The 23,753-nt window shown below is 34.0% G+C and overlaps 1 protein-coding gene and 1 long non-coding RNA gene across 2 annotated transcripts; both read left to right on the top strand.

Annotated features, from left to right (window-relative positions):
• The first annotated feature begins 8,135 nt into the window (after positions 1-8,135).
• Positions 8,136-10,003, top strand: LOC120262001. The gene is made up of 4 exons (XR_005536680.1): positions 8,136-8,331; positions 8,437-8,509; positions 9,704-9,805; positions 9,888-10,003. It is a non-coding gene; the product is annotated as an uncharacterized LOC120262001 (long non-coding RNA).
• A 140-nt stretch (positions 10,004-10,143) lies between these two features.
• LOC120261557 (regulator of MON1-CCZ1 complex-like) lies at positions 10,144-15,460 on the top strand. Its single transcript, XM_039269490.1, is given in 14 exon segments — positions 10,144-10,276; positions 10,278-10,334; positions 10,415-10,674; positions 10,924-11,077; positions 12,232-12,341; positions 12,442-12,529; positions 12,881-13,192; positions 13,268-13,342; positions 13,451-13,585; positions 13,587-14,101; positions 14,342-14,405; positions 14,407-14,451; positions 14,697-14,876; positions 15,022-15,460. Coding segments are annotated over 14 exon segments (2,268 nt in total). The 5' UTR covers positions 10,144-10,165; the 3' UTR covers positions 15,184-15,460.
• The last annotated feature ends 8,293 nt before the right edge of the window (positions 15,461-23,753 follow it).

The following is a 23,753-nucleotide window of genomic DNA, read 5'->3' as shown; positions in this document are numbered from 1 at the left end:
TCTAGCAGAGTCAACGAAAACATGATTAATTTTTAAATTCCACTCCCAGGCTCAGATTGAAGCCACTTCCATTGTTATAACTTCTGTAACTAATTAAGCTAGATTATATAAGTCCTAATTTGATTGCAACCTACAAGTAGAATTTATTATTAGTATTCAAAATGAAGAATCTAGTATGCCACCAGAAATTTTAAACATCTAATTAATTAGATGCATCTGAGAACAACAAAAATTTAGAGGATGCATAAACTTTAAAATTAAGGAGGAACAGCTTTGTCATTTGCATTTTGTTACATTTCTATATTCAATCACATGATCAGTGGCATGTTTAACAATCCATTCAAAATCATACTGATATATTTGAAAATTAAGGTAGATATTCATTCCAGAGAAGTCAAATTAATAGCAACAATAATCACAAACGCAATTAGTTTAGGATCTAAATAGTGGGTATTAATCAACCATATATTGTTTGACCCACTATCAACAAAAAAGTAATATATATGGCATCTAATCAAATTACCAACTAAATTCCATATTAGTTTTGTCTTATGATAGGAATGGAAAAGATGCTTGGCATTATTATTATTATTTTTATATATTCTAGTCCGCAGAACGCACAAAATTACACAAGCCCAAAATTGATAGCATGCAAAAATTCGTAGGTCTTAATCTTAAACCAAACCCGAGGATCTTAATTTATTAGTTGTATTAATGGTTCACAATGCCAGAAAAGACAAGTTCTAAGGAAAAACAAAAATTAACCTTAATTAATGGATTTAGTCCCAACTATTTGGGGGTAAGCCACATGAATCATTCTTTTCCACGTTGCTCTATCAAAGGTCAAAGAAGTAGATAAGTGAAGCACATATATATCATTACATAATATTTTTGTTAAATTTTTTTTTTAAGTTTACCTTTTTCTCCGTGACATTTTAATTAGAGAACTTCCTACTTTCTCATTGGGCCATTTGTTTTAACAAATTATTTCTTAACTTGTCAGTTTTTCTATATCTAATAATCTAGCATTATTCATAAGATCTAATAATTCCAGGCTACTAACATCGAGATATATATATTGAAAAATATTAGTTTAAGGGAAAGAGACCAAAGGTCATATATGAAACATTTATTATTAGAAAGAAAAACAAACAAATCCATATGTGAAGGTTGATATATGATATCAACCATTCTACACAAGAATCTAACCAAGAGCAATTTATTAGAGCATTATAGCTCCACAAATTGAAGTAACCATATTTCAATTTCAAAAGATCCACCCAAATTTTATTCATAGAATTAAAGTAATGAAAAAACATTTTGTCATCAGAGCATTTTTAGTGATTCTAAGATTATTGATACACAATGTATTTTTAGTCTTGTGCAAGTGTGAATACTTTATTAGATACCACTGCAATTACCACTCATAACTCAAAACAAAATTTTTAAATCCTTTGGAGATGGAGTGAAGGACGGTTGATGGGACCTTTTTGATCCCATGCGCTTGCTACCACGCATGAGTTTGACAACAAATATAGATGTTATAAGATAATTATCAGAACATGTTTTTACTTTTTATATATAAATAAGTTCATTTCCCATCATATATATGGATACTTTAAGATGTGTCAGATTACAATCACAAGTAGTCAAGTACTATAGTCATGGAGTACATAATGTCTTTTTTTTTTAAGGATTTGTACTATTCTTTTCGGTGCATGTACTACCTTCTTTAATGGTAGTTTGACCATGAATTTTGTTACATGATGATCATGGTATGACATCCAGTGTTTTAGTTGTGTGTTCATAAGAAGAGTGCTTTAAGATGTGGTGGAAGGTCCCAATCACATACCCTTAATTAGATCACAACTATTTTAACTACCATTTTATAAGGTCTATATATATTAATTTTATTGATCATATATATTTTACACATGGTGTTCATAAATTATTATTATTTTTATCTAATTTTTGATGTTATATTTGTTAACTTGAATAATATTTATCTAAAATTTAATGTAGAATATTGACTCCGTACTCTGTTTTTTTAATAAATTTGTAGTTTATCCATTTTATTAAAAAAAATACATATATGATAGTAATTCTAATAATTAAAAATAATATTATAAAATTTTTATTATTTTATGTAGTTATAGATTTTTTTAACTAATAAGATTTCATTATTGCACGACAATCATGAAATGATCTTATTAATTTGATGCAAATTTCTAATGTTTTAATGGCGTATATTATGATATGATATACTCCATTGTCACCTGAGTACATAACAAGATGTTATTGGTTTGTACTATTTTATAAGTTCAGCGACCTAATGATTTAATGTGCATTTTTCTTGAATTTGATGGGAGTTGTTGCAAGACAATCACAGTGACACGGCTTGATGTAACTATTTAATACTTTAGTAATACATTTACCCTGAATTTAAAAGTTGCCCATTTATTAAAGACAACCGTAGAAAAAAATATAACGATAATTAAAGAATAATAACAATAATAGTATAATAATTGATCACTTGTTTTCATTTTGACGGTCTAGAGCACAACAATTGAAGAATATAAAGTTGAGAGACGAGATACACGTTATAAAATACAATCATAATTTTTTTGTGCATCTGTTCCATAGCTACAAAGAGTTCACTCAAAATTAATAATCTGCTTGAGCTACTTGTTCATGAGTGGCTTACGTACAAATTCTCTCGTCTGTCGGATGAGTGCATATTAAGTAAACAATCAATTCCTAATGATGCTCTAGTCCTTGATTTATGATTTGTATATTTCCCCCAAAAAAATAATAATAACAATAATTCAAATCTAGATGAATTCTATATTTCAATATATATATATATATATATATCTATATTGAGAATGAATCATCTGAGAACGTTCGTAGGTTTGAAATCTACAAATATTGCTCTCAACTGTTTCATGCACAGTATTGTTGTGCTTATGGATAGTAGCACAGTAAAAAAAATGGGATGCACAGTGATTTGATCTGAACCGTTCAATCAATTTTTGTAAAGCTACTAAACAAATCTGAACCGTCCAACGAAACTATAACCGAAACCAAGATTAATTAATCCAGCTAACCCTTCATTATGTTTCACTGTAGAAATTAATTTGGTAATGTGCTCACACTACGGACGTTCAACGAACGTCCGTAGATGATGTTTACCCATATATATATAAGTAGAATTTAAAATTAAAACTATTTTTGAAATTGGATTTTTTTTAATGTGTTTTTATTTTTTTTAATATTTAAAAAATAGCTCCCAAATACAAAATATTTTCATCATAAAAAAATTAGTAAAATAAAATAATGCAGTGATACGCGTGAGTACGGCATAGCACCATAGTTGATACGGAAACGGTTTCCGCGCCAAAGGGCAAAGTGTCGGTTGGATAGCTCCGGCGATCTCCGGCAATCTTCGGCAATCCAGATCATAGCCGTACACGTAGTCAATCAGAAGATGAGGACTAGTCCTTTTGGTTTGACTTTTTTTTTAACTACCATATTTATGTATTTACCCTCATTAAATATTTTTACTTGTTCATATGATTTCAAAAGCCACACAAGCAAATTATAATGATTGACAATTACAATTGTGTAAAAATAAAATTTGGTTTTATTTTGATGCAAAAAATACTCATTATTATTATTATTATTATTATTTTATAAAGGTGACAAATGCTGCTCTATAAATGAGTGTGAAAAAGACAAGATACACTAATTACACTAATTTAATGACCCATAAATTTAACTATAAGTCTGTCCATTCACTATTTTTATAACATTTCACTGCACGGTATTTTGACAAACGCAAAATATGTATTATTCGATCAATATAAAAAATAATTGACAAAACCCACCTAATTCATTTCTTTTGTAAGTTCTGTAAGTAACTAACCACATTTAATTATTTATATTGAATTAATCTAACTTAAGTTCTTTTAGGGGCAAAATGAAGATATGAAAGAAAGTTCTTCACAAATATGAAAGTTTTGGGGATGTATTTGCGAAAAGGCTCTTACAATGAAGCAGAGAGTGCACGTGGCGTGTCCCGTCCTTTAAGGTACACATGGCGGTGCATTCACAGTTAGATCTAATCAAACCTGGGTCATTACTGGTGCACGTGGCGTGTCCCATCGTTTTTGCATATAAACCCTTGTAAGCTTTCCAATTTCGTGTCCATCGCTGTAAATTTAAGTTTGAGATTGAATATAACCTAACAATGTAATGCACACAAGTAGAGGGAAAAACGTACCTCAAAAAACTGATCTATTAGGGAAAATTACACCCACTTATATGCATACAACGGGTCCATCTCATAGCCGATGTTGGACTAAAGGGGTTAGTTCATTTGCAATCATTACATTACCCCACCGATAAAGACACTGACGCAGGGAAGGTTGTCCCCCATTTATATGCACACAATGGGTCCATTCATAGCAGATGCGGGACTAAAGAGATTAGTTCATTTGCAATCATTACATCGAGCAAACAGTTAGATTAGAAAAAAGAAAAGAGAGAAGTAAGAGGAAAGAGACAGAAAGAAACTCGTGTATAAAGAGTAAAATGGGGGAATAAACAATGTTCAAGTTTTTGTACTCAAATATCAACAATCCAGAATTTATTCGATGTTATGTATAATTTATCTTACTTTTTACTATTTTTATATAAATTACTATTTATTAAATATTGTACGTCTTATTTTACTATTTATAAAAATTATTATGCATCTCACACTGTATTACAACAATTTGCGGACATTTGTAAATAAAAAATAGGTAATTCGTATTTTTGTGAAAAATGATTTTAGTGGAGAAATCCAATCTATTTTCTGATTTATTTTAATGATAATTAAAAATATTTATGTTAATACTCAATTAACATTAATATTCATTATCTTTGTAATATCTATATTAGTAAAAAATAATGCTATATTTACAATAGCTTAGTTCTCTCGAATAATATGCCTTTCTATCAACGGCTTTTGGATCAATTGGTACCGGATCCCTTGTATAGGGCGTTCGTTTCGAAGAGAACCCGAGATTAAATCTCATATCCATATAAGGTGAGGGCACGTGGATAGACGTTGAATTCTACTTTCCATACAAGCACGTTCCTGACTTACCTTTAAATGGGGGACGCTTGTCGTTTATGTGTAAATAGCTTTCTCTGTGTCCAGGGGCGGATGGAGGGGGGTCAAGGGGGTGCTTGAGCACCCCCTTGGCCCCAACTAATCAATATTATATACATGTTTATATGTATATTAGAGGGACTTAGGGAGGAGTAGGAAATTGGAAGCACCCCCTCTCTCTTCTCATTCACTCTTTCTTTCTCTCTCTCTCTATATATATATATATATATATATATATGTATATAAATAATTCATTGAATTTTTATTTTCATTTTGTGTTTGGAACAAAATTAATATTTATTATTTAGATGTTTTTTAAATTGGTTTATATAATATAAAAGAATTTTTTTTCCAAAAAGATAATATTTAGCTTTCATTTATTACAAATTAGTTTATATAGAATAAAAAATAAAAAAAATTACAAATATTTATCAGTTAAATCCGTGATTTTTATTAGTTAGGATATAATATATATATATATATATTTTAAAAAAAATACATTTTCTATGGACATCCATAGATAAGAAATCTATGGATGTCCAATAGATCATGATCCAACGGACGGCATAGATAAAGCAAAGCAATTCATCGTAGTAGCTCATCGCTCATCAATGTTAACTGCTAGATGGAGATCCAATTGTTTATAAATGAACATCTATAGATATCTATGGACATCCATAGAAGAATCTAGGTTGTCGGGACCCGGATCGACCCGCCGGCTCAATCGAAAACAGAAGCCCGCCATGTGGTCGGCTGAGTACTCCCCATTGACCGGGTATTAAAAACCCGGTGTTAACCCGATGACCGGGCGGTTCCATCGGGAACCGGTTGACCGGCCGAGTCAATCGGTCACAATGTTTAATTTTTTACATTATTTAATAATTTATTATTATTTTTTCATTAAAAATCACAAAATCGTGTATATTTATTAATATTAATTTATAATTTATAATCAATAAATAGAATTACAATATATATATATATCATAAACATACCAACAAAAAAATTAACATTTAAAAAAATAAAAATATTAATGTGTTATGTAAATACTTTCTAAAAAAATTTAATTTATTAAGAAAAATGAAACAATAAATGAGTGTAATTTTATTATAAAAAAATATAAAATTAAAAGTATTCTAATTAAATAAAAAAATATAAGAAAAATTTAAAAACAAAATAAAAAAACTCAATTGAGATATAAGAATTAGTGAATTAAATTTCTTATTTATTTTAACAAAATCAACCAATAAACAAATAAATAAATAAATAACATCGAGAGAAGTTCGATAATTATATATTAATATATTAAATTTGTAAATATTTAAAAAATGTAAAAATAAAGGACATAATTAGAAAACTCTACTGTATATAAGGTCATTTATCAATTTAAATATCAAATTTGAGTATGTTTTTATAATATAATTATGGGTTTAATATTATATTTGCTTATTATTAATTATTATTATATTTTTTATATTTAATTATTGACCCCGGTTCGACCCGGTCGAACCCATTGACCCCTGAGTCCCTGACCCCTGGGCTTAGCCGGGTCATTGCCCGGGCCGGGTCTGACAACCTTGAGAAGAATGATCCTCTTTAAAAAATATTTATAAAAAATTATTGTTTGGCCCCTTAATTTTATATTTTGTCTTGTATAAAAAATTATAAATATATTGTTTTTTTATGTAACAATTGGATCGGCCAAACTACCATAAATATGTTGTTCAACTAATCTAATTATATTTTTTGAATTGAAAAAACTTCAAAAAAATTTTTTATAATTTTTTATATAAGCACCCCCTTTAATCAAGGTTGTCAGACCCGGCCCGGGCAATGACCCGGCTAAGCCCAGGGGTCAGGGGTCAATGGGTTCAACCGGGTCGAACCGGGTTTGAACCGGGGTCAATAATTAAATATAAAAAAATATTATAATAATTAATAATAAGCAAATATAATATTAAATCCATAATTATATTATAAAACCTACTCAAATTTGATACTTAAATTGATAAATGACCTTATATACAGTAGAATTTTCTAATTTTGTCATTTATTTTTACATTTTTTAAATATTTACAAATTTAATATATTAATATACAGATTATCGAACTTCCGCTTGTTATTTATTTATTTATTTGTTTATTGGTTGATTTTATTAAAAATAAATAAGAAATTTAATTCACTAATTTTTATATCTCAATTGAGTTTTTTTATTTTTGTTTTTAAATTTTCTTATATTTTTATTTAATTAGAATACTTTTAATTTTTATATTTTTTTATAATAAAAATTACACTTATTTATTGTTTTATTTTCTTAATAAATTAAATTTTTAGAAAGTATTTACATAATACATTAATATATTTTATTTTTAAATGTTAATTTTTGTTGGTATATACATATATATAATGTAATTCTATTTATTGATTATAAATTATAAATTAATATTAATAAATATATACGATTTTGTGGTTTTTAATGAGAAAATAATAATAAATTATTAAATATTGTAAAAATTAAACATTAGACTGATTGACTCGACGGGTCAACCGGCTCCCGATTGAACCGCCCGGTCATCGGGGTTAACACCGGTTTTTTAATACCCGGGTCAATGGGAGATATCCGGCCGGTCACTACGGCTCCGGTTTTTCCGATTGAACTGGGCCTGATCCGAGTCCGACAACATCGCTTTAATTTGTTTCCGTGCCCTGCCATGCGCTGTCAATGATTGTCTCAATAGTGAATACCACATCATGCATACAATTCCATATAGAACAGAATGCGAGTTTATTCTACATCATTTTCTCTATTATAGTAGATATCACATTATTCTCTGTAATATACAACTCTCACTCATGATGGAATGCGAATTTATTCTACACCATTTTAATTATAGTTTGTTAATAAAAATAATAAAATAATTAGTCAATTACTTTTCTAAAAATTATAAAAGTTATTATTTTTCCCGTTTCCCGATTCCCGTCTGGGCTACGAGCAAGAAGACTGGTAGGTTCAGAGACGAAGAGCATCAACCCTAGCTGCTTTCGATCGAAATCAATCCATTGAACTGCATCAAAATTCCTTTTTTGTTGCGTTTTCCCACTTGATCGAGCTCGTATTTGCTCCTGATTTTTCTCGCCGATCGATCCTCCTTGCGTCCCCAAACCCTAGAAAGGTTTTATTCGATTCCTCCGAGACTATAATTTGTGTTTGTTTGTGTTTTTCTCTGGATTTTTTTATTATAAATTCACGTTTATTTGTATATATATATATATGATAGGTGGCTTGGTAAATGAAAGAGAGGAAGAGCGCCTCGGTCTTACGGCGGATTTTTAGGCAATTGTTCGTCCCAGGTCTGTGAATCCGCGTTTATGTTTTTCTTATTCTTGATATTTGATTTTCAAAGATTTCATTTGAATTGTGGTATGATGAACAGATTCAATGTTCTGATAGTCTAGGGTGCAATATGGACGAATTAGGGAAAGAAAAAAACAAAAATGTTGAAAAACAAAGTTATAGATTCAACAAATAGCTAACTTACGAGCGCTTTTGATTTCCTTGGATAGCAAGAATTGGTGCAATTAAAGTTACCATAAGGACAAAGAATTGTTTAGTTATGATTTGTATCCAGCAAAACGGAAACTTTTCCTTTCCCTAGTGCCATATGCACATAATGAGTGTTTTTGAAACCTCTAGATGTAGGTTAGTGTCATTGCATCCCTTGTCCAAAGTGTCTATGATTTGAATTGCCCTAAAGAAAAGAGAAAAAGGAGCAGGAGTTGTAATTCTAATGGTGATCATGCCATCACGGTCTTCTGTTTCACTGCAACTATCTAACTGTAGCAAATAATTTTTACCTCAGTATATCCCTCCAATTAAGAACGACAGCAAGGTATGTGTTGTTAGGTATATGGATCCTTTGTGAAAATATTTAGTTTTAAAATTTAAGTTACAAGTATTATGCTTGACTGATCCATATCCAGTGTCATCTGCTTGTGTTTTGTGTGATAATTATGTTGTATAGTTTGTAATGTCCGAAGCTTTACTAACTTTAGAGCTGAGGACCCAGTGTGGACAGGCCACAAAGAGAAACTGAGTTGGACTATTTGGGGTTGGAAGATGAATCAATGAATAGAACTGTTATGCAGTTTTGTCTCAAAACAGTAGCGCATGGTACCCAATTGTTTATTTGAATAGCATGTCTTGCCAATTGCAGGACAGGCTGAATCTGTTAATATAATTTTGCAAATAAAAAAGTTTAAAAAAAGGTGACCTGGAATATCAATTATAAGGAAGCATTTAGCGGGACTAGCTATTATAAGTAGCTAATGGTTTCTTTCTATGTTGTTTATGATTTAATTGATCATTAGGAAGAAATGGACATTTTCATGATATGATATCATGTGTTGTGTGACTAATGAAAAATTAACAAACCCCTACTTTGTTGAGATTGAGAGGTGAGTTTTTATCCCTGTGAAATAACTTGGGTAATTTTTTTATCAGTGTCATTCTTATTCTTATTGATTTTATATTTATTACTCTTTTAGGCAAGAGAGTATGGGAGATGCATAAAAGAAAAGGTCCCAGAGATTGAACATGACATGTGTCTAAAAGAATTTCTTCAACTAAAAACCTGCATGCAGAATACGGTATTTGTTCGTTGATATACAAAAGCTTGGACTTTCTTATCCTCAAATGTTTATGTTTATTCTTTGGTTTCCTTTTTTAAAGGTTAGAAACAAGGTTTAAATTTAACCAAGCATCTGGGAACCTTCCTGGAGTCCTATTCCTTAACTCAAGGTTTGATTGCCAGTCAGTAGGATTGATAAAAATGTCATCTTATTACATTCTCTTAATGCTTCTTATGCTGGATGATTGGCGCCATAATTGTTGGTTTGTTTATAAACCCATGTTATTGTTAGCGAAAAAGGCTCTTTTACTCTGGACTACCCGAGATCACTTCTTGGATCTGCTAAACTCAACTGAACTTGAGGAACAAAAAGCCAGAAATGCTCGGAAGCACATCTAGTGATTATCCTCCAGTTGGTCTGGGCAGTTCAGGCACACTCTCTCATGTTTATATTCAGCATCCACCTTTACGGTGCAATATTCCTGAAACACAAGGGGCTATATTATGATGATGGGAACAAATTGCTTCTTTCTCCCACTGCTGATCAGGTTGTATGAAAAATGGATATGTTTGCATGAATCTGCTTGATTTACTTGTAATCTATTGTTAAGAGGTTTTGCCTTTGCAGATTTTATCATGGAAAATTGCTCCTACCATGCAATTTGATCCGCCTGAGTCGGACTCCATCAATGAAGGGCCTATTTTGTCTATGCGATGCTCCTTGAATAGAAAATTTATAGGAATCAAGCGATCGAATCATGAGATTCAGTTCAAAAACAGAGAAACTGGAGAGATGTTCAGTCGAAGATGCAAGCCAGATTCTGAAAGCATACTTGGTTTCTTTTGGACAGATTGTCCAACCTGTGATCTTATATTAGTAAAGACAAGGTATTTCCTCTACTCTTGTTCTAGAATTTTTATATATATATGTATAATTGTATATATATAGGTATGTATATATTTGTGTGTGTCTGCACGAGTGCGCGTATTGGAACATCTGACACTGAGTTTCAACTGGTCATTTTGATCACAGTGCAAATTCTGATGTCTGGGTGAACTCTAACTTCATGAAATGTATTGCTTCTATTATTGTGCATAACTTAAACACCAGAGTTCATGGATGAACTTCTTTTGCAGTGGTCTAGATTTACTTCGATATGAACATGAGTTGAATACGTTCCGCTTGGTGGAGTCCAAACGATTCAGCGTGAGCTGGTATGTCTACACCCATGAAAGTAGGATGATTCTACTTGCTTCTGGCATGCAATGCACAGTTTTCTATGGCTTCCAGGTAATCCTCTAGCATGAGATATTTGCATTCTGGTCGTTGCTTTATGTCAGTTTTTGAAGTCACTTAATGCAGATGTGTTCCAACTCTTCTTCATTCCACTTTCTATTTCTTGATGGATACCGTAATTAGTTTTTGGTCAAAGGGGATCATTTAGGGTCATGCTTATTCATTAAAGCATTAATCGTTGTTGTAAGTTCAAGCCATTACGTGTCCATTATATTTGACGCATTTTTTCAAACTTGATGTCAGTTCATGACCTGAATTGATTGATTATCATTCAAGTAACAAGCTGATTGATGTACTCATTTTGCGTTTCCTTTCTTGAATAGCTTGTTTTTGTTTGTCTACCCATTACATTAGAGACATCATTTTCCATTTTCCACTTCTGGGAAATGTTCATGCAAATTATTTTGATTTTTTTTTTCTCTCTAGTTTAAATTATCTGTCTTGCAAATAGATTAAATGGCAGATTTATTGTTGCTTTGTGTATGATTTGAGAACAAAATGCAGGTCATCATAACCTAAGGCCTTTTCATATGCAAAATTTGCTTGGTAGCTCTAAGGACATTTGCAAAACATCTTATTAGATTTACTATTCTATAAATCTACAATCATTATTAGCAAGAGGCGATGGATATTTGCAAAACATCTTATCAGATTTACTATTCTATAAACCTACATCCTCAATAACAAGATGTGATGGGTGATTTTCATAATGATGATTTATGTTTTTCATCCTATGATATTTGTAATTTTGATTGACCTCAATTGCTATTGGGCTTTGTGGAATTATTTCAATTTTTTTTTTTTTTTTTAATAAATTGTGATGAAAGTATTGAAGCATGAATGGATTATCACAATTTTTAGATTTGTTTCAGTAAGAAGGTAAATTTGAATCCTTGCCAAACAATGCCTCTAAAGTTCCAAACACCTCTTAGGATGTATTCTAAGGCTACTAATTTCTACATGTAAAATATTTTCTGAAGCTGCTTAATGTTAAATTTTTACCTTGGAATTTGGTTGTTGTGCCTTCACCTGCAATCTTGAGTTTATATTCTTTTTTTTTTTTGCTTGTGCAAGATTTTCACATTTGTGTACAACTTCAATTTCTTTTGTTAATTTTCTTTGGCATCTCCTTTTGTCCTTATCTTCAGTTTTCATCTGGAGGAATCATTCGCTTGCCAAAGTTTGAGATGACAATGACCAAGGCTGAGACAAATCAAAAACCTGTTCTCACTGAAGATGATGTCCATATTGTGACAATGTCGTCCTCGTTAAAATTCTACACATAAATTATGAGAATTTTCAGTATGGTTTGCATTTTCCCCAAAAGATTCTGATATACATTCTTTTGTTATCTACAGGTATGGAAGAATATACTGCCTGCAACTTGATAGGGTTGGCATGCTACTCTACCTGTATAGGTTCTATCGAGATGCTGTTGTGCAACAGGTACAAGTTCCTACTAAAACATTCACTTATATTAGTCTCAAACAGCAAAGTATTCTTTTCCAAATTATTTTATGCTGTAAGAAAATCTGTTCCTTCTTTCCCCCCCCTTGTATTACCCTGCGATATTGGCATTTTTATACACAGTGCTAGGCACACATAGACCATAGAAATATGCCTTATTATGAAAATGTTGATTCATATATAAAGTGCGTTTACTAACTGCAAGATAGATATAGATGGAACACATTTTCAGAAGCAGGCCTTATTATGCAAAAGGCCCTTTAAAATTATTCTGTCAACTTTTGATAAGACATATATAATGACTCATGTCTTTTCAATCTATCACTTCAGGGATCTCTGCCTGTTTATTCTGGCAAAATTGCAGTTAGTGTTGTTGATAATGTACTTCTTATTCATCAAGTGGATGCCAAAGTTGTCATACTCTATGACATTTTCTTGGATTCTTTAGCACCTATTTCTGCTCCACTTCCACTCCTGTTGAGGAGTTCATCAAATAGTAGGAGGCAAAAAATCCTTCAGGAGGACAATACAATAAGTGCTTATGGAGGAACCATATATGGAGATAGCTGGACTTTTCTTGTTCCTGATCTTATATGTGATGTTGACAATGGGCTATTGTGGAGGATCTATTTGGATTTAGAGGTGAGTTATTTTTGCGACAACAAAGAAATGCTATGCTCTGTAGTTCTATTCTAATGGGCAAGTCCTTCACGCCAGGCCATCGCTGCTAGTAGTTCAGACATGCCTTTGGTTCTAGAGTTCTTACAACGGCGAAAATCTGAACCTACCAAGGTAAAACTAACTCCTGTCTCTGCAATACATTAATCTGATCTTCAGCTAGCCTGATTAAGAAAGAACCCAATTCCGCTTCTGACACCATGCCAATCTTCTCGCATTCAGATTAAGCAGTTATGCCTGGCTATTCTGCGCACCATAATCGTTGAAAAGAGACCTGTATCTCTGGTAGCAAGGGCAATAGATGTACTCATTGGTTCGTATGCTCATTCAGTCAAAATGGGAAATGGCCTTCCAGGTGGACAAGGGGCTCCAGAGAAGTCCCAAAAGTACTGGCAGCCGTTCTTATGAGGAGCCAGGTAGTCAAATGAACATGCAGAGACACATGGAACAAGAATCAAGCGGGAAGGAGGAGCACCGGCAATTTATAGGCACAGATGCAAGCAAAACTCACGCTGATGTTTCAACATCTGTGGCAATTGGAGCACTAAAGCTTGCTGTTTCTGAAAATGTGGCCGACTTGAACTTAGAAACAGTGGGGACTAATTCAGGACGGTTTCTGGAGAAGTCCTTTCCCACTGAAAGAGAAGAAATTCAGGTGGAAAGCTCAAACACTGCTTCAGGAAAATCTCCTTTACAGTCTGAAGAACTTAACAATGGTCCATCTACGTCTGCTTCTAGTCAGCAAGGAACTCAATCACCAAGTGTAGCTATTTCACCTGAGGACATGCACAACTCTGTTTTTGCAGTTGTTGAGGAGGAAATGGGTGGAGATCCTGCATACTTAGTTGCAATTATTGTAGAGTTTCTGCGGAGGTATGCTGCTGTATCTTGCTTTTACAGTGTGAATAACTCAATCTTTTTACATGTTAATCGTTGAGGTTAGTAAGAGCAAAACCTACAAAGCCTTTCCATTTAACTATTGGATAGGTTTTTGTATTTTCCTGCTGAAATCTATTGACTTATGGTATGCTGTTCTAGTGTTACATACTGTAGAATTCAAATGAATTCTAATTAACTTATTTACCACTTCAAATATTTTCTTACTGTTTGCAGTGTTTCAAAAAGAAATTCAAAAGTTCATCCAAACATTTATGTTATGATCATACAACTTCTAGCTTTTTAACAATCGCTATCCTGAAATCGGGATGTTCTTAGTGAACAAGGTGAAATAAATATCGGATTGTGAAGCTTCTTAATTGTACTCTATTTCATTGTTCTACTCCATGCCTGCTTATTAGCCGTAGAAAATTTTATTTTTGACTGTTGGGTTATTTGTTGCTCATCATTTTCCAACTAACCTCTGAATTAGATGATTTGTGCTGTTGTTTAATTTTGTTGAACATCAAAATTTGAAGTTTCACAAGCTCTTAATATCATAGCTTTTTGGTCACACATTATTCTTATGCAGATCTTGGAGCCCTCAAAAGAAGTTGCTCTGCAACTGTTAGAGTCGGGCCGCCAAAACTTAGCAACACATAAGCTAGGAGTCGATATGCTTAGACAGCTGTCACTGCATCATGATTATGTTACCACACTATTACAAGATGGATACTACCTTGAAGCTTTGCGCTACGCTCATAAGCACAAGGTTTGTCTTGATTCCATATAATGTAGACATCATCTTGTATAGATCTTGTTATCCACTTCTATAAACTGTGCGTGGTTAAGATGAATATTCTGTTAGTAGCATTTTATGATATATCCTACTGTTCTTTGCGGAATATCATATGCAGGTTATTACAGTACGGTCATCACTATTCCTCGAGGCAGCTTTGGCCACCCGCGAGGCTCAAAATCTTGCTGCCGTGCTGAGGTTTTTCTCTGATTTTCTGCCTGGCTTCAAAGAGACATCAGACTGCAGCAGGTACCAGCGAATTCTGGTTGAAATGAGTTAATGATTGAATTGAGGTACACCAGTGACAATACTTGTCAACCCTGAAAATTTTCTGATCATTTTACAAGATTCTTCAGCAAGAAACTTCAGCAGCAGGAAATTGGTGTGTAATGTGAACATAGTTTAAAATAGTTGAATTGAAAGATCTCAGTAGAGGAACAATATTGTAGCTTATATCATGAATAATTTTTTTTTTTTCTGACCTTTCTGTTTCAATTGAGTGATTATCTTATTTTTTAGCTTGAAGTAATAATTAAAGGGGAGGAGAAGCAAGAATATATCATTAGTGGACTATGGTGGAATTGTGGTGTCCTTGAAAAGTGGATCTGTTGACACTATTTTGTTTGTCTTTTTAAGAAGTGACACTTCCACTGCAGCATCATTTCATGCATTCAAGTTGTTTGGTTGCAGTACTTTAGGATGTGCAATTCATAAAAGTAAGGGTAAACTACCATGGACAGGATCCTACTTAAAGCTAAATTAAGAAATTAATAATTGAAATATTTATTTTAATAAAGTGTTGTTGAGTATTAAAAGATTAAATAAATGTCAGTGAAAATTTTTAATCATTTTATATGTTTTATTTATTATTATTATTATTTTTGAAAAGCAGGCTCAAATTTCAGAACCATATAATTTTTTTCTTTGAAGAAAGAAGTCATCAAATAACATCCACCAAAATGAGAGACCAAAACAACCATTTTCGCTATTGCTTGTTTTCAACCTAAATCAATTTACAAGGCATTCAGGGGCATTAATCAAGATGCTTAACAAAGCCACAAAAACTCACTCACTAAAGCTTTTCCCCTCTTTATAGAAATAAAACTTTGAACCCTTCAAATTGGAAAATGGCAAGCACATTTGACATCTCCAAGAAGTTAATAATATTATCAGAGAAATCAACCTGTTGTTGAATCCAATACAATCCAGTTCCTCAAGTGAAAGGATAAAAGTTAGAGAAGAGCAGAGCGCCGAGGAGGATGTATGCGATGAAGTAGGTGGAGATCAAGTATCTCCATTTTGCTAAATTTCGGTCCGGTGATAGCATTGTATAAGAAGCAAACCAGTAAATTGGGGGACTGGCCGACAAAAACCTAGTCGAAACCTGTCAGAGAATAAGCACTATTATCATCAGCAGCAGGCAAGATTTCATAAACAAAAAGATCGATAGATGGCAAACAATAATGAATATTCCTCTTTCATATTGTAGTCCCAGAACTATTCACAGAGGTGTAATCCCATTTATTACAAAAATGCCAGTACCACCGAGAGTTTTCAGGATTAATGCTAAGAATATCTTTCTTACTTACTCTAAATGCTCATTATCAAAGGAATACACAATAGAGAAGCTGAGAGCACTTTCCCTCTCAAGCAACAAGAAATTCATCCGGGTAGCAAGGGAATTACATGAAGACGGTACACCGCATTTACATGTTTTGATACGATTTTGAAGGGTAGGGATACGGGTAACAAATCGAGATTGTTTGATATTGTGTCTCCACATTCATACGCTATATTTCATCCCAATATACAATCTGCTAAGTCTAGCAAAGACGTCAAGGCATACATTGAAAAAGGTGGTGATTTTCTAGACTGGGGCACGTTCCAGGAAGATCCAAGGAATTCCAGAAATAGAGGGCGAGCATTGGATGATGTTTATGATGATGCGTTGAAGTCCACATCGGTGAAGAGGCATTACGGATAATAAGAATAAATGATCCCGAATATTCACCTCTGCAATATCACAGTCGAGAGGCGAATTATGAAAGATTATTTTACAAAGCCTCTTGATCCTTACATATCTTTCTACGGGAATATTCTTCTTTTAATATAACTAGGATTATGAATGAATGGTGGAGCATAATTTTTCAGGATTAATTGTCTTCTTGTGACCGGGTTGAAAAATATAATTATTCAAAGAAGATTGTATTAGGCCCATAAGTACGATCGTTGAAGGCCCAAGTCGTGATTAGATAAAGCGCTTGGGCGAGGGTCACTAGTAAGCACAATTATATATGTGGTCATCTGGATTTCAATCCAGCAACGTATCAACAGGATGTGCTGTATTATATAGAGGTAAATTGATGTATTTGTAACGGGTATATTCCAATGGTCAAAAGGTGAGCGACTAAAAGCCATATGGTGTCAGGGTTAGTAAACACTTAATAAGTACATACTGTTAGTTCTCTGAGTTTTTGCCTCACAGTTTGTACATATAACAGGTAATTTAATGATTATATATTCCATAGTGGGACCCACTTTTTCGAATTCATCGTCTGAATTCTTGGAGAAGAATTCAAGATGATTATTTAAATTTTAAATTTGAACTTTACTGGGGAAGATTCTCGGCTTAACCTTTAATTCAAACAAACCAGTCGATTACGACGCGTGGCGATGCGGAGGGGGCCATCCGCGATCTGCGGATGGCCTCATCGCCCTCTGCCTGATCTCGAGTGGTTGATTTGAATTGAGATACATCAAGAATCTCGGTAAAATTCAAGTACAAATTTTAAATAATCACCGCAATTCTTCTCCAAGAATTCCGGCGATGAATTCAAGATAGTGGGTCCCACCATGATAATATAAAATTATTATGTATGCATTATATGTACTACCGAAGCAACATGTAAACGGTGTACTCTGTTAATCTACTACCCCGGGCGCCCACGTAGCTTCTCGTGACCTTTTGCAGGAAAAATATACCGATACAATAACATCATTTTACCTACTATATCAAGACCATTCCCTTATAGCTTGTTATGAAGATGGATAAAGCAAAGATATCATGGCAGTATATTATGATACGTCAGTTTGGTTGAAATCCGGATGGCCACATATATATGATTACAATGAAAGCGAGCTAGCGAGTTTTTCAATCGACTGAGCCTTTCGGCAATGGGCGATGGGCCATGCAATCTTTCTTTTTGAACTAATTATATTTTAAAGCAGTGCTGTGACATTGTAATCTAAAGTATGCTCCGACCGATCTAAATATAATCCTTTGATAATGAGCATTTAGCATAAGTAAGAAATAAATTCTTTGCATTAATCCTGAAACCTCTTGGTGGTAGTGGCATTCTTGTAATAAATGGGTTTACACTCTTGTGAATAGTTCTGGCACTACAATCTCTATTCATAAGTGTGTAAGTGTGTATGTGTTGCTTGTCTGCCATCCGCATATTAATATTACTGCGGATGGCCCCCTTCCGTACCGCCACGTGTCTATATCTGATTGGTTGATTTGAATTAAAGATACATCCAAGAATCTTTCTCAGTAAAATTCAAATTTTAAATTTTAAATAATCACCTCGAATTCTTCTCCAAGAATTCTGACGATGAATTCAAGATAGTGGGTCCCACCATGTAATATAAAATTATTATTATGTCTGTTATATGTACTACCAGGAGGCAAAAAAAAAACCGTAGAACGGCTGTATGTACTTGTTAACTGTCTACTAACCCCGACGCCACATGGCTTCTCTGTTGACCTTTTGACCGGAAAAATATACCCGTTACAATAACATCATTTTACCTCTATATAATAAGACCATTCCCTTATAGCTTGTTATAGAAGATGGATAAACAAGATATCATGGCCGTATATTATGATACGTCGCTGGATTGAAATCCAGATGGCCACATATATAATTGTGGTTACCAAGTGAACGGGCCCAAGCAGTTTTACCAATACGACTTGGGCCTTCGACAATAAGACTGATGGGCCTTATGCAATCTTCTTTTTGAATAATTATATTTTAAACCGGCTGCGCAGCATTATTAATCTAAAAATTATGCTCCAGCCATTCTAGTGTGTAATCCTTTGATAATGAGCATTTAGCATAAGTAAGAAATAAATTCTTTGCATTAATCCTGAAACCTCTTGGTGGTAGTGGCATTCTTGTAATAAATGGGTTTACACTCTTGTGAATAGTTCTGGCACTACAATCTCTATTCATAAGTGTGTAAGTGTGTATGTGTTGCTTATCCGCCATCCATATTAATATTACTTTACGGATGGCCCCCTTCCGCATCGCCATGCGTCTATATCTCGATTGGTTGATTTGAATTAAAAGATACATCCAAGAATCTTTCTCAGTAAAATTCAAATTTTAAATTTTAAATAATCACCTCGAATTCTTCTCCAAGAATTCTGACGATGAATTCAAGATAGTGGGTCCCACCATGTAATATAAAAATTATTATTATGTCTCATATATATGTACTACTGGGAGGCAACCGTAGAGCACTACGTATGTACTTGTTAACGTCTACTAACCCCGACGCCACATGGCTTCTCCGTTGACCTTTTGACCGGGAAAAAATATACCCGATTACAATAACATCATTTTTACCTCTATATAATAAGACCATTCCCTTATAGCTTGTTATAGAAGATGGATAAACAAGATATCATGGCCGTGTATATTATGATACATCATTTGGATTGAAATCGGATAGCCACATATATAATTGTGGTTACCAAGTGAGCGAGCCCCGACAGCTTTTACCAATCGACTTGGGCCTTCGACAATCAAGAGCTCGATGGGCCTTATGCAATCTTCTTTTGAATAATTATATTTTAAACCGGCTGCGCAGCATTATTAATCTAAAAATTATGCTCCAGCCATTCTAGTGTGTAATCCTTTGATAATGAGCATTTAGCATAAGTAAGAAATAAATTCTTTGCATTAATCCTGAAACCTCTTGGTGGTAGTGGCATTCTTGTAATAAATGGGTTTACACTCTTGTGAATAGTTACAGCACTTACAATCTCTGTTCATAAGTGTGTAAGTGTGTATGTGTTGCTTATGCGCCATCGGTCCAGGAACTATTCACGGAGGTGTAATCCCATTTATTACAAAAATGCCCAAGATGCCATAGGAGAGTTTTTCGGGGATTAATGCTAAGAATATCTTTCTTACTTACTCTAAATGCTCATTATCGAAGAATACACAATAGAAGCTGAGAGCACTTTCCTCTCAAGCAACAAGAAATTCATCCGGGTAGCAGGGAATTACATGAAGACAGTACATCGCATTTACATGTTTTGATACTGGGTTTGAAGGGTAGGATACAGGTAACAAATCAGAGATTGTTTGATATTGTGTCTCCACATTCATCTGCTATATTTCATCCCAATATACAATCTGCTAAGTCTAGCAAAGACGTCAAGGCATACATTGAAAAAGGTGGTGATTTTTCTAGGCGGGGCACGCGTTCCGGGAAGATCCAGGAATTCCGAGAAATAGAGGCGAGCATTGGATGATGTTTATGATGATGCGTTGAAGTCCACAGTCGAGAAGAGGCATTACGAGATAATAAGAATAAATGATCCCGGAATATTCACGCTTGCAATATCACAATCTGAGAGCGAATTATGAAAGATTATTTTACAAGCCTCTTGATCCTTACATATCTTTCTGGGAATATTCTTCTTTTAATATAACTAGGATTATGAATGAATGGCTGGAGCATAATTTTCAGATTAATTGTCGTCTGTGCAGCCGAGTTTGAAAATATAATTATTCAAAAGAGAAGATTGTATTAGGCCCATAAGTCGATGGTTGAAGGCCCAAGTCGTGATAGTAAAGCTGCTTGGGCCAGGTCACTGGTAAGCACAATTATATAGTGATCATCCGGATTTCAATCCGACAGACGTATCAACGAGGATGTGTCGTATAATGTCATTGATGATGTATCTCCGGCGTATCTACGCCTGAAGCACTGGAAAGAGCTTATTGGTTGTCAAAGAGACTGGCAGACCAATTGCAAATACGGTAAACCAATTCGTATAAAAGGAGGTATACCGTCTATTATACTGTGTAACCCAGGTATTGATTCAAGTTACAAAGAATACTTGGATAAAACTTGAAAATACAGTGCTGCGTGATTGGACATTAAAGAATGCCAAGTTTGAATTCTTAGATAACCCTTTGTTCCCGATCGGCACAAGCCCAAAGACGAGCATTACTAGCCGTTCCATGCGGATGCTCGATGCGAAATGGGACGAGTAGGATGGAGAACTACTTACGGAGGAGCGAGTAAATCTTTCGGGTATTCTCATGGCAACTACGTAATCCTCTCTATTTCGGGTCAAAAGATCATCGAATGAGACCATGCAACAACAACTGGGACAGGATCACAATGGAGATAAGATTCAACTACAATCTTCGCAGGGCTCTACGTATAAATAAATCTTTGGTTGTATTTTTCGTATATGGACAACACTACGTCCCACGTCTTGAGAATTTTTCTACATGTATTTAGATGTAATGTAATGAATTTCCTCGATAGTTTCGGGGTTATTTCTATTAATGTACATGTCGAGTACATTACACATTTCGTGGGCGGTTGAAGGCATATCATTGATGTGAGAATTCGGCCCATGTCCGATTCTATTTAGACTAATGAATGATATGCTTGTTTAATAATTTTCATCAGTTTGATACTGATTTTTCTTAATTTAGTGATAACATATAGGATTTCATTTAAAATAGCAATTATTGCAGAATACTAATTGCACACTGATATTACATCAAACTACTAATAATCAGAATACTTGCTAAACAGATGGATCAGAAGGCACCAAAACTTCTGGAGCATCTGAGGTTATATTTTTGTAATTTGCATCAGGTTGAATAAGCGGAGCGCGATAAGAAAGATCTTCATCATCACTTTGGATGCACTCGAGGGCTACGTAGCATACGGAAGGCAGACTCTTCGTGTTTACGGAGGCGTCGACAAACTTGATGAGTGGGCGAGGGATGCTTCGATTGCTTGTGCTATACATATGCCGTGAGACATTTGATGATCTCCGCGAGACCGTATTCCATAAGCGAGATAATTTACTAACATGATATCTTTGTTTTTCCATCTTCCACAACAAGATATTAGGGAATGAATCGTATTATATAGAGGTAAATTGATGTATTTATAGCGGGTATATTCCATGGTCAAGGTGAGCAGCTAAAAAGCATATGGTGTCGGGGTTAGTAAACACTTAATAAGTACATCTGTTAGTTCTCAGTTTTTGCCTCCTGGTTGTACATATATGAGTAATTTAATGATTATATATTTCCATAGTGGGACCCACTTTTTGAATTCATCGATCCGAATTCTTGAGAAGAATTGAGATGATTATTTAAATTTTAAATTTGAACTTTCTTTCGGGAAGATTCTGGCAACGCTTTAATTCGAACAAACGATCGGATTCGACGCTGGCGTGATGCGGAGGGGCCATCCGCGATCGCGGATGGCCCTCAGATGCGCTCGCGTGTCGGGGAATCACGGTTTGTTTAGTAAAGGATTAGCGAAACATCTCCCGATAGTTCAAATTTAAAAGTCTAAATAATCATCTTGAATTCTTCCAGAAGTCGACGATGAATCAAAAAAGTGGAGTCACTATGGAATATATAATCATTAGATTACATTATATCTGACCGAGAGGCAAAAAGCGTAGAACGGCTGGCATATGTACTGTATGTGTTTAACTACACCAACTTTACTGGTAACCTTTTGACCATGGAATATACCGTTACATAGCTACATCGATTTACCCTTATATATCTGACACATCACGTGATACGTTCTTTGGTTGAAATCCGGATGACCCACATATATAATTGTGCTTACCAAGTGACTGGCCCAGCGGGTTTACCAATACGACTTGGGCCTTCAGACGATCGAACTTATGGGCCCTGTCTAATCTTCTCTTTGAATAATTATATTTTTCAACTGCTGCATACTCAATTAATCTGAAAATTATGCTCGACCATTCATTCATAATCCTAGTTATATTAAAGAAGAATATTCCCGAGAAAGATATGTAAGGATCAAGAGGCTTGTAAAATAATCTTTCATAATTCGCTCTCAGATTGTGATATTGCAGTGTGAATATTCTGGGATCATTTATTCTTATTATCTGTAATGCCTCTTCTGTTGATGTGGACTTCAACGCATCATCATAAACATCATCCAATGCTCGCCCTCTATTTCTGGAATTCCTTGGATCTTCCTGGAACGTGCCCCAGTCTAGAAAATCACCACCTTTTTCAATGTATGCCTTGACGTCTTTGCTAGACTTAGCAGATTGTATATTGGGATGAAATATAGCAGATGAATGTGGAGACACAATATCAAACAATCTCTGATTTGTTACCTGTATCCTACCTTCAAACTGTATCAAAACATGTAAATGCGGTGTACCGTCTTCATGTAATTCCCTTGCTACCCGGATGAATTTCTTGTTGCTTGAGAGGGAAAGTGCTCTCAGCTTCTCTATTGTGTATTCCTTTGATAATGAGCATTTAGAGTAAGTAAGAAAGATATTCTTAGCATTAATCCTGAAAACTCTCGGTAGTACTGGCGTTTTTGCCTTTTAATTTGTTTCCGGTTCCGCCTAACATGTCGTATCAATGATTGTCTCGATAGTGAATCTACATCATGCATCTATTCCATATAGAGCAGAATGCGAGTTTATTCTACATCATTTTCTATTATAGTAGATATCACATTATTCTCTGTAATATACAACTCTCACTCATGATGGAATGCGAATTTATTCTACACCAT

This window comes from Dioscorea cayenensis, chromosome 5 (genome assembly GCF_009730915.1).
Source record: "Dioscorea cayenensis subsp. rotundata cultivar TDr96_F1 chromosome 5, TDr96_F1_v2_PseudoChromosome.rev07_lg8_w22 25.fasta, whole genome shotgun sequence".
Taxonomy (NCBI): Eukaryota; Viridiplantae; Streptophyta; class Magnoliopsida; order Dioscoreales; family Dioscoreaceae; genus Dioscorea; species Dioscorea cayenensis.
The sequence above is the reverse complement of the archived record's forward strand: the minus strand, read 5'-3'. Positions and strand labels throughout refer to the sequence as shown.